General features: G+C 50.2%; 1 protein-coding gene across 1 annotated transcript in view; it reads right to left on the reverse strand.

The window, feature by feature from the left end:
* The window catches only part of ZNF316 (zinc finger protein 316), a 24278-nt gene extending 12087 nt beyond the window's left edge, over positions 1-12191 (reverse strand). Inside the window, exons 1-6 of the mRNA XM_006143669.2 lie at positions 11675-12191; positions 7310-7486; positions 6507-6880; positions 6167-6270; positions 5265-5391; positions 4646-4759 (exon numbers count right to left, since the gene is read on the reverse strand). Coding sequence (XP_006143731.1) covers positions 4646-4759; positions 5265-5391; positions 6167-6270; positions 6507-6852 — 691 coding nt within the window. The 5' untranslated portion in view covers positions 6853-6880; positions 7310-7486; positions 11675-12191. The remainder of the gene's footprint in view (positions 1-4645; positions 4760-5264; positions 5392-6166; positions 6271-6506; positions 6881-7309; positions 7487-11674) is intronic.
* Positions 12192-12215: the final 24 nt, after the last annotated feature.

A 12215-nucleotide genomic window follows, 5' to 3' on the forward strand; every position in this document is an offset into this window, starting at 1 on the left:
AAAACAAAAACCCGCCCCCCCCAAAAAAAAAAAAAAAACACCAGGCACATGTGCATACATACCCAAAATCCCAGCAGAATGGAGAAGGAATCGCAGCATGATCATTCCACCTGGAGGGTGATTTCTCACTTCTCCTTTCTGTTTCTGTCTCTTTCTAGTGAGTGTACATGCCCTATGGCAAAAATCTAAAATAATAATATAATAAAGCTTTGAATGTCTTGGAGTAATGGGAGGGAATGAACCCAAGGAGGTCAGAGAACACAGGACTCAAAGGGGACCTGAGAACTAAGTCAGCCACATGAAGTACTTGCATTTTTCCTAGCAAAGGAAACAACAGAGTAGGTAAGAGCTTGCAAAGAATGGCTGTCTGTGGGGCTGAGCCTGAGGAGCTGAGGGATGTGACAGAAGCCTGGAGGGGGTGGCAGTCCTCAGCCATGGTGAAAAGCTCAGCTACTATTCCAAATGCTGGAGAATGCCTCTGAAGTGTAAGGCAGACAGCAGCGTAGGGACACCTGTGGCCTGGGGACAGCCTGGGCTAGGTGGGGGAGAAGGAGGCTCAGGCAGGCCTGAGGCCCACTCAGGTGCTGGGGATGCTGCAGGAAAGGCCAGGCAGAAGGAGTATTTCCATTTCACTGAGATACCCATTAGATCCCCAAGTAGGCAGGTAGCCAGATCACAGGGGAGAGAAGGCCTGAGGGGAGAGAAGTAGAGATGGACAATACAGAGGGAACTAAGGAGAGAACGAGATGACCCAATACTGTCCCAGAGCCTATAAACAAACAAGGGCAGGTGGAGAAGCACTGGGTGTGTTGGAACCAGGGGCCCAAGAGGTCTATCTCAGAGAGAGGAAACACCAGACCCATGAAGACACAAGGCCAGGCCAACAGGCTGTGGTGGAGATCCACTCTTGTCCAGCACAGATCAGAGGCCTACAGGAAATGTGGTCCAATCAGGAGCAGATTTCTGCCAAGCAACCACATTGGACATTGGCAGAGGAACAGGGACCCTGCAATCTAAACAGGAAAGGAGAAAGGGGCAGGGCTGAAGGAAGAGAGGGGAGGGATAAGCACCAGAGAGTTGGGGACATGGCCTAAAGAGAAGCTTCAGTCACTTCCAGCAGGTAGAAGCACCTGAGTGAAGAATGTGGCCAGATTCCAGACATCATGTGTACCTCAACTTGTCAAGGAGCACAAAAAAGGAATACACTTGCATCTTCCAAGACTATACTCTAGAAATACAAATGCTGTCAGCCTCCTAACAATTAGCATCTATCCTGCCCAGACCCAGAAATTCTCAGTTCTCCAGTGGCTCAGCTGAACAAAAATGAATGTAGGGGAAGGAGGCCATTCAGCAAATAGGCTACAGTTACTGTGAAGAGACCACAGTGGCTGCCTGTCTTTGTCACTGTATGTCCTCCAACCAGGCACATGATACTCAAAGACTGTCCCTGGGTCCTGCACCCCCAGGTACCCTATAGATTGTCTGAGCCAGGGGTACCTCAGGCCTACCATCCCAACATCGTAACTGGCCATGGCATAAGGCCCCTTCAGGGAGCTCTCACAAACCCCTGCAAGGTCCACAAGTCACAAGGTACATGTCACCCAGCCTGAAAGAGGATCACCCAGGTTCAAGTCTGCAAAAGGCTCTACCTAGGACCCTCCAAGAGGCTGGAGAACAGGTGCACTTCAACCGCACACTGAGAGATTGGCCAGTAGAGATCTGCACTCCCTTCCCCTGTGGGTGGCTTTACTAAGATGTCCTATAAATAGGCCACATCTCCCACTAAGGTCCTCTGAGAAGTATCACCTACGTGCTAGCCTAATCCTGAAGGCAGGGGCAATGCCTTTTGCCAACCCTCCAAGTTCTGAAGCCCAAGAGAGATTCCTAGGGGCTCCAGGGAACCTGGAGACACAGGCTGGGAAGGAGCCCTGTGGCATGGGGAGGGGTGACTGACAGCAGGCCTGAGGCAACTGGTCTAAAGGCTGGTCTTATCTGCAAAGTAAAGCCTCCAAGCTCTTTCACAGGGGTGTTGGGAGTATGACGGCTGTATGTGAGAGAATTGGAAATATATACATGTTGTTATTGGCCAAGTACTTTTCTGTATTTTTATTTAAAAACACATCTGTAAGCTGCTCCAAGTCTACCTATTGCCCCTCCCTGGGCTGGCATCCCTCCAGCCCCAAGAATACACCTGTAGGGCAAGGGCTTCTGCTGGACTTTCTGAACCCTAAAAACAACTCTGACTCCACAGTGTATCTGAACACAACCAGGAGCCCAGTGCCCTCCAGATAGAAACTACAGGTTTAGTTCAAATTCTTTATTCTGAAGATGAATAAAGTAAGGCTCAAAGAGTTGAACAGAGTTAGAGCTGGCTCTGAGGCCTCCAGAGAAACTGGCCACCCCAAATATTTTCTGTACACATCACTACAAAATCTCTTCTCTGGAAGGCCACCAATTGCCACCCAGGTCAGAGGCTGCTATAGGCCTTCCCAGGAGAACAGGGGAGACTGAGATGCCTAGATGGTGGAGAAGCCAGAGGCCTGGATAAGACCATGCAAGCTTGAGCATTCCCAGAACAGACAGTCTGCTGGATTCCTGTGCCTCGGCTCTGAGCTGACAGCTTGACAACTGGCCCTTCATTTACAATAACAACAACAACAAAAAAAAAAAAAAAAAAAAAAAAAAGGGAGAAAGAAAAAAATCACAGGCTCCAAAGTAGGAATGGGGAATCATTGTTTAAAGGTTCCTAGGAGAGAGAGGCAAGGGATCAGGACTTCAGAAGACACCTTCATGGCTCCTGAGAACTAGTGACTTCAGGGGAATAAGCAAAAAAATAAGTGGAATATTATCCACTGATAATTCAACCTCTAGCCCACAAACTCGAGGGATGCTCAGATTGAACTTGAAGTGTAGGAAGAAACATACTATCCATCAGATGACTATAAATCACCACAGGGCCACAAGAAATACAGGAAAGCAAGAAAATACCTCTCCTCCAAGGGAAAAGAATAACTCCTCTTCATCCACAGACAGTTCGATGGAAATCATGGAAATGTCTGATAAAGAATTTAGAATATTCATAATGGCAAAGCTAACAGAGATGGAAGAGAAGAGAGACAATGAACTGCAGAAGAGAAAGGAGAAAGAAGTCAACGAGTTTCAGGAGGTGAGAAAATTCTGGCAATATCTGAAAGAGAAATTACATATTTTACAGAAGAATCAAGTGGAACTGTTAGAGATGAAGGTTATAATACAGGAAGTCAAAATCTCCCTTGAAAATATTAAAGCAGACTAGATCATACAGAAAATAGAATCTCAGACTTAGAAGAGAAAATTGCTGGCCTAGAAAAATCCACTACAAAGACTGAGAAAACTGTCCCCAAATTTGAGAATAATGTACGAGAAGTACTAGATACTATCAAACATCCAAACATCCAGATAATTTGTATCCCAGAAGGCAAAGAGACTCATAAGGGCATTGATAATCTATTCTATGAAATCCTGCAAGAAAACTTTCCAAATCTAGAGAGGCACTCAAAGGATCCAGTCCTAAGAAATACAAAGGACCTCAAGTAGAATTAACCCAAAAAGATCTTCTCCAAAACACATTATAGCCAGGTTCACCAAAACCACAGACAAAGACAAGATACCAAGATTGGTAAGAGAAAAACATCAAGTTACCTACAAAGGATATCCCATCAGGATAGCAGCAGACCTCTCATTGGAAACAATGTGAGCGAGGAAAGAATGGGAAAATAAAATTAAATGCAGACACACAGAAATAAGAGTTCAAAAACTAAAAAAATGGCCAACTTAATCATAGGGACAAGCCTAGAGTTGAATATTATATCCCAGAATTCAATCGGGAAGATCGAACCACAACAGAAGATAGATTAAGTACATAAGACTGAACTGGTGAAATAGCATTCTGTGACTTTTGACTAAATATTGCTGCTTTTCTTCTAGGCTTTGTTGTCCAGTTTTAAGAGTTTTTGTCCTGTCTTGAGTTGTCAATAGGTTCATGAACCTACTATTTGAACAGAATACTAACCTTTTTCCAGGCTTTAAGTTTTAAGCAAATTTCCTTACCAATATAAAACTACTTTTCTTGAAATTACCAGTTGAACTTGCTATCAAAAGTGGTTAGATTATTTAAGAAATTGTATGATCAATAAAATGTGGAAGGAAAATGAATGGAAGACACCTGCAGACCCCAGAGAAGTGTGAGAAGAGGGTGGGAAAGGGCACAGGGTCAGAAATGGATAATTATTGATGATAACATGCATGATTAAGCCACTATGCAGTATATTCTGGGTGGAAAACCACATTTTGTATGCTGTGACAATGCTTAGGTGATGAATGTAAATTAATTAAAAAAAATGTTTCAGGAGAAAAAAAGGTTCCTAGGATTGAATTGGGCCCCTATGGAGCTGGAACTATGAGTAGTCGAGAGGCAAAGGAAGAGGTTAGTCCATGGTAGCTGCCCCGTCTCCATGGAGCCCACTCCATACTCCTGATCTCAAGACTGGGAAACGCAGAGGGACCAGGGCCAAGTCTGAAGAGGGCTCAGGGAAGTCCGAAGTCTGACGACAGCTCTGAGCAGCTGTGTTGGCAGAAACCCCATGTGATTCCATCTCATGCTCACCTGTGTAGACGCCAGTGACGATGTCTCCCTCCTCAGGACGGGGACTATCTGGGACCCAAGGTTCTTCCCCTTGTTCCAGCCGGAAGATGAGGTCTGGCTTAGGGATTGGGTACCCTGCCCAGGAGCAAAACAGACAGCAGCTACAGGGTAGCCGTCACCAGAACAGTGCTGTCTCCAGCTCACTTAGTTCCTCTCCACCTCACTCTGCTCTAGACTCCACCTTTCCTTCCCTCTGAGCCTTACCCTGACTACCTGACTTCTGCCAAGTAGCCCCCAACACACACACCTTCATCCCTATACCAATAGAACACCCATGCCTCTCCCCCTTCACCTGCTGCCTTACCCTCAAGGCTCCTGGGGAATGTGCAGCACAGAACCAGAGCTGGACTCGCTGCTCCACAGAATATGTCCACCCTGGTACAGGTGAGCTACAGTGGGACCCCAGGACACCCTTCACTCTGCCCAGATCCCAGCATGGCCCTACAGTTTCCCTGGGAGTTGGGCTGGCCCTGACACCCACCTTCTCTAAGACCCTTGGGCCGGAGACATCTCCTCAGACAGCTAAGCCCCCAGCAGTCATCACACTAGTTATCTCTTGGGGCAAAGAGCCCCTCCTTACCCAAGGACACCAGGATACCATAGTTCTCCTGCATGACTTCCTGGTAGAGGCCCCGCTGATCCACATCCAGCTTTTCCCACTCCTCCAGGGAGAAGTACACAGCTACATCTTCAAAGGTCACCAGCCCCTGGAAAGCACAGAGCCCCAGATACTATCCTCAGCTGCCCCAGGGAGAGGCTGAGGGAGCCCCTCACAAAGGGCCAGGAGAGACTGTCAGAGGATGTTCCCAGGCCCTACAATGTGGCTCTCATTGGGGGGGATACAGCTAAGTTTCCCATTATCAGCCAAGATATGCTGAGACAATACTGAGAACTTTCAGGCCTCACTGCCTGACAGTCAGTGGGAGACAGAGACCCCATTCACATGAAGAGACTTGAACTCTGGCTTAAGAGAAGGCGAAGGAGCCAGTGCATGTGGGCAGAGATGGGACTTACATCTAGGTTACGAGACAATGAAGCCCCAGCCCACAGTCCTACGTCATACAACCTAGCTCAAGCAAATGCTCTGGCCACACAGGTAGTGTAAGGGCCCACTCCTGGGTGGAGAAGAGGCACCAACTACACTGAGCATGGGCCATGGTGCCTAGCCTGACTGGGCAGCAAGAAGCTAGGCCTGGCAGGTGACAGATGCTCCAGGTTAGGGGGTAACCTGACATTTGGGGAATGCCAGGTTTTCGAAGTCAGTGTGCATGGTGCTTCTGATTGTGTGGAAGGTAAAACGATTATGACAACCAATGACCTGGGAGGGGTCAGGCCCCAGAAAAGCTGCACCATATCCCTTGGGCCTGGCCTGAGGATCCAGTGCTGCGTCCACAAAAGTCTCCAGAATAACAGGCACCAAGACCCCTCCAGGAAAACACCCTATGGGTTGCCAGAACTCCACACAAGGGAGGGGCAGCTCACCTGAGACCCAGTTGTCAGGAAATCCTCTTCATCTTCCTCCTCCTCTTCCTCCTCCTCCAGTTCTTCTTCCCTAGGAGTGGCTGGAGTCTGGGAGGCCTGCGGGGCTGAGGTGACAGATCTCTTAGGGGCCAGGTGCTCTCAGCACCCGGCCTGGCTGGCCTAGCCACCCTGGCTGACTTCCACCCACCCAGCATGCAGGATCAGAATAAGGCTGCTTCCTCACCTCAAAACCTAGGCTCTGACGCTCCTGTTCCAGTCCCACCCCATCAGGTCTAAGAGCTCCCCTGGCCCTCCCAAGCCCCCTTTACTTCCTCTCCCAGGGGTTGGCTGCTTTTCTTACCCTTTTCCTGAAGAACTGGGGACTTGGTGTCACCATGGTAGTTAAGTTGCTCCTGGGTCCCCAAGGCTGGACCCCGCTCTGCAGCCAGTACCTCCTCCACGTCATTGTCCTCCTCCGCCTCCACCTCTGCCACCACCTCCACCTGCCCCTTGGCCTCCTCAACCTGCATTTCGGCCTCCACCTCTGCATCCTCCTCCTCTTCTTCCACTTCTATCTCTTCCTCCTCCTCTACTTCTTCCTGTTTTGTTTCTTCCTCCTCCTCCTGGTCAGGATCACACTGCGACCCATCCTCTACCTTCTCCAGCTGGGCAGCTGGGGAGTCTGGAGTTGTGTGAAGGGCTGCCATCTTTCCTTGGACTGAACCTGTGCTTGGCCTGAAACACAGACGGGCACCAGTGATGGGCCACTCACAGCACTCACGTGGGGCCCTTCACGGGGCCTCCCACCAGCCTCTGAAAGAGGCAAGATTCTCCCCCATTTATAGAGATGAAGGCACTAGAACTGAAGGAGGGCCAAGGCTCTTCCCACAGTCTTATGCTGCACAACCAAGGCATTCTACACCTGTCCAGAGAGCCTTCCCCATGAGTCCCTAGGCTGTGGGTCTGAGTTCTTTCTTTAGAGTGACTACATGCCTGGTTGGCATAGTACTCGTTCTTCTACTCTCTCTGGTACTCTTTCTTGGAGTAAATCAGACATTTATCCTCAAGGACCACAGAAGCCTTGAGTCTCAGCAACACTGCCTGAGGGTGTCCACATTTAGCCAAAAGGAGAAAGTATAGCCTGCCGGGCCAAGAGAAGCTTACCTGGTCCTCAGCACACATGAACCAGGCCAGCAGGGAACATTGAGGAGAATCTGACAGGGGTGGTCTGGGGGTACTTGTCAAGCACTTCAGGATGGAACGAAGGCAGGAATGGCTTTGCTTGTTTCTTTACATGAAAAGTGAGGCTGGCGCTGAGAAACCTGCAGGTCAGGCTCCTTCCTGGAGGTGTGGGAAGAAGGGGCTGTGAGTAAGCATTACCTCTTCTCTACCCTTACCCTGGCTCTGTCCAGGCATTTGGGAAACACTCGGAACATCTGGAGACTTGGCTCATCACTAAAGCAGCACAGTGATACAAAATGCCTGTGACATTTCTTCAACTGCGGGATCAGAGAACCCTCAAGGCTGAACTGCCAAAGTCCCACAAGGTCCTGCTGTCACCAATGTCACAGATAGCTCAGCTCAGGGGCTCAGGGTAGATATAGGCATGCTGCCACAGAGGGGGAAGCTACAGGACTGGGGCCACACAGCTCCATGCGCTGCACATCCTTCATCAGCCCCTGTGAATACCCACAGGCAGAACAGACTCATGATTTCAATGAGTCTGTTTCTGTGGCTTCTTTTGGGGTACTGACCTAAGACTGGGTCCATCACCCAGCACCCATCCCTTTGATGTCTCTCTCAGACCTGAATGGGCCACTTCCAAAGTGAGGCAAGCCCACTTTCTAGGGGTGAGGGCATGAACCCCAGAAAGGTCCTGAAATAACAGGCCACATGGCCAATCCAGGCAATTGGTCCCATTTCAGTTTATTTGGCTCTACCAGTGGACAATGTCTGCCCCAGAGCACCTAAAATAAGACTGGGGCACCTGGTATAGACACCAACGGTCACAAGAACAGTTCAGACCATTGCACAGTGTTTGTTTGCTTGCTTGTTTGTTTTTAGAGAGAGAGAGGTTTTTGCTATAGGGCATATGTGCTTGCTAGAGAGAGAGATGGAAAGCAAGAAATCACTCCCAGGGTAATGGCATGCTGCAATCCCTTCTCCTTCACTCTCCTCTTGGGATCTTGGGCATGCATGCACATGTGCCCTACATGAGTTTGAAGTCACTGGGTCCAGGATTCAAATTGCGGTCAACTACATGGGAGTCCAGCAACATAACCATTCCGCCATCTGCTGGCCCCTGACCTAATGTTTTTTAGAGACACACTTGAGAAGACTGCTCAGAGATTAGATCTTATTCCCTAACCCATCTCTATTAATAAGGCTGCATATTCCATTTTCTGTATTGCCTTGAACACCTGCTTTAAAAGCCACACATTAGGGCCAGCTAGTGGCATGGTGGTTAAGGTGCTGGATCCTATATGGCTGACTCCACAGTTTGAGTCCTGGACCACCTGGTGGTTTGTGCTTGTGTGCCCAATAGCCCAAGAGGAGACTGGTAGAGAAGCAATTACAGCATGGCCATTCTCCTGGGGGGTGATTTCTCACTGTCTCTCTCTGTCTCCTAAGGCATGTATCCTAAGGCAAAAATCTTTAAATACACAAACACACCTTAATAGCTAGGAAACTCCAAACATTCATGTTGTCCTGTCCAAGTCCAAGCATGCTGACAGCCAGAAGTCAGTTTTATTCCAGTCATCACACACACCCCTCACTTGCTCCAACTCCCATTCTAGATTCAGAATCATTGACCCCAAAGACTCAGGTCACACCAACTATGCCTAGAAGAGCCACTTCAGCCTCCAGCCTCTCCCAGAAGCCTACCTCCTCAGTGCCCAAGGCTCGTTGGCATGTAAAGATGCCTGACATGTAGAAGATGGTATACTGCATGTTACCCTAACCACCTTCAGTAGGACATGACTCTGCCCAGCACTCGAAGCACTGAGAACACTCAGCAGCAATTCCTCAACTGCCACCCATCCAGGCCCAGAGGAGGGCTTTTCTCACTCAGGCCTCAGGCTATAAGTTCAGGCTGAGGACAGACACGATGCCAACCTAGCAGAGCTGCCTCCTGCCTAGCCACCACCAACAACTTCAGTTCTTAACAGGCAAGGCCACTGTCTATGAGGACAGAAGAAAGGCTTCCTGAAGAAAAAAGCTTCCTAGCTTCATGACTTTGGAATAAAAACGAATGCTTCACGGCCTTGGAATAAAGTGGCCCCATGTTCATTGCACACTGAGACCTTTGCACGTGCCATGTTCTCTCTCCCTGAAACTCTCATTCCCCCCCTCTTTTTTTTTTTTTTGAGAGGTTTTTGCTATAGGGCGCATGTGCTCACCAGAGAGAGAGAGACAGACAGACAGAAAGCAAGAAATCACCCCCCACGGGGGATGGCCACACCACAATCCCTTCTCCATTCTCCTCTTGGGATCTTGGGCACACACGCACAAGCACCCAGTGTGAGTTTAAGCCACTGAGTCCGGGACTCGAACCACGGTCGACTACATGGGAGTCCAGTGACATAGCCATTACACTAACTGCTGGTCCCTCATTCCCTCTTCTTCAACGATTTTCTGAGGATAGCTCCCCTGGGCCCTTGTCATACACGCTGGCTCCCTGTCCTCTTCCCTTGAACCACCCACCACACTATTCTATATATTATAGAACTGTCTATGGTCCTGCTCCCTCAGTACAGTCACTCAAGGGTGGTAGGAGATCCCTTTGTTCATCTCTGAATTCCCCCCACACCAGACCCATCATAAACATTCAAATTCTTTTTTTTTTTTTTGAGAGGTTTTTCACTATAGGGCACGTGCGCTCGCCAGACAGAGAAAGACAGAGAGACAGAAAGTGAGAAATCACCCCCCAGAGGGGATGGCCACACCGCAATCCCTTCTCCTCCATTCTCCTCTCGGGATCTTGGGCACGCACGCACATGCGCCCGGCGAGGGTTTTAAGCCACCGGGTCCGGGACGCGAACCACGGTCCACTACGTGAGAGTCCAGCGACATAGCCATTACACTAACTACTGGTTCCCTCAAATTCTTACTAAAGAAATGACTCTACAGTCTGTATTCAACATGATGGACATGAGTTATTTATTTATTTATTTATTTATTTATTTATTTTGGAGAAGTTTTTGCTATTGGGGGTGTGTGTGTGCCAGAAAGAAATAGAAAGCAAGAAATCACCCCCCCGCAGGGGGAATGGCCACGTCACAATCCCTTCTCCTCCAGTCTCCTCTTGGGATCTTGGGCACATACGCACAAGCACCCAGCGTGAGTTTAAGCCACTGGGTCTGGGACTCAGACAGTGGTCGACTACATGGGAGTCCAGCGACATAGCCATTACGCCAACTGCTGGTCCCAGACATGAGTTTTTAATACTTGTAGTTTGATCCTACTGTCATGCCGCCTGTTTTAATAGGGTGACCACAGCTGGGGAGTCCTTCAAACTGGAACCCATTCCAGGAGCAGTGGGGAGTCTATCCCTCCCAAGAGGACACCAGAAAAAGTCCCCTCTCTGTTTTACCCACCAACATGACCAGACCCACAAAGAGAAGAGGTCCAGCCCCTGCAGAGTCAGCAGTCCCCCAGCAGACAGGCCCCGTGCTGAGCACAGTCAGACATCCCATGTGCCCTGACCCAGGATTCAGAACAGAATGCTTTGAAAAATGAACCTCAAGAGACAAATCTGGGTTTCACATCCCTACAACTCAGGCCCTGGATTCCCTCTGCCTCCCCCAGACCCACATGCCTTTCCTTCTTCCAGGCTGTCAATCCACTGAAACTCACTTTGCTCACGTCTCCCTTGGCATCTGATTCCAAGTCAAAGCCACTGCAGGCCAGGTGAGCAGCTTCATCAACATAACCCCTGGGTCATCTCAGACCTTCATTTTTGGCTGGGGCCCTGCACCCTAGGATACAGTGCTACAGATATTTAGAACCTTCCAAGGAGAAGAGGGAGACAAAGACAGAAAGCAGCAGCAAAGTTTGGAAACTGTTCGGAACTGTCCACCAGAGTCCCAAATCCAGGGAAACTCATGTAGGGCGTGGGAGGAGTATATGGGTGCACTTGATTCTAGTCCCCTTCTTTCCCTCTGGGTGGCCCCACTGACCTCAAAGCCCTCAAACTCTTCATGTTCTCCAGGAAGACTTTCTTGTTTGATCACCATGATCCTCATGGTCTGTTTTCAGTTTCCCCTATCCTGCATTTGCTCCTAGAGCCAAAGGGACCATCACTGTGCTGCGCACCCTCCTGTCCAGCTCCCCAGACCTGCCAACACTTGTCCAACCAAACCAAACTCCAAGGTCTTCCCGCACTGACAGCAAGAGACCTGATCTTTATGGTACCTTTCCTTCCTCCCACCCATCTGGTCTTCTAAAAGGCTAGCCCCTTTCCCACCTCTGCCGACACATAGGACAGCCCAACCCCATCCAACCCCAGCAATGGGTTCCCCTACCCACCTATAGGTAGCAGAAGAGTTAACATAGCAGCCCACCAGGTCCTCCATTTGCAGATGAGGGAGGGCTCAGACAAGGCCCCCCCAAGGTCACAAAGCAGGCTTGTGGGGGCGCCAGGCCAAGCAACCTCCATCCCTCCAGCAGGTCTATCAGTCCTCCACCTCCTGCAGAGACTATGGCGGTGACAGCCCCTCCTAGATGGGTGTGTCCCTGGGGGGAGCTGAGCCCCTGCCGCTGCGTCCAAGGGAGGAGGCTGGCACCTCCCAGGTGTCGCGCGTGTCCTCCCTGGCCCGCCCACTCCTCGCTGTCTGCCTGAACTGGACCCTGGGGGTCGCAGCCCGCTCCCAGCACGCAGGCCCAGGCGAGGGTCCGAGGGCCGCGCAAGGCGTGGACACTGCCGAGCAAAGTCTGGTCCACGCGCGGCCCGGAGCTGTCTGGCCCGGGACCCGCTGAGCGCCGCGGTCTACGCACGGCCTCCACGACGTTTCCCAGCGCCGGGCGTCGAGGGGCGGCCCGAATCACCGCCCGCCCCCCGCCCCAACCC

This window comes from Tupaia chinensis, unplaced genomic scaffold (genome assembly GCF_000334495.1).
Source record: "Tupaia chinensis unplaced genomic scaffold, TupChi_1.0 Scaffold000101_1, whole genome shotgun sequence".
Classification (NCBI taxonomy): Eukaryota; Metazoa; Chordata; class Mammalia; order Scandentia; family Tupaiidae; genus Tupaia; species Tupaia belangeri.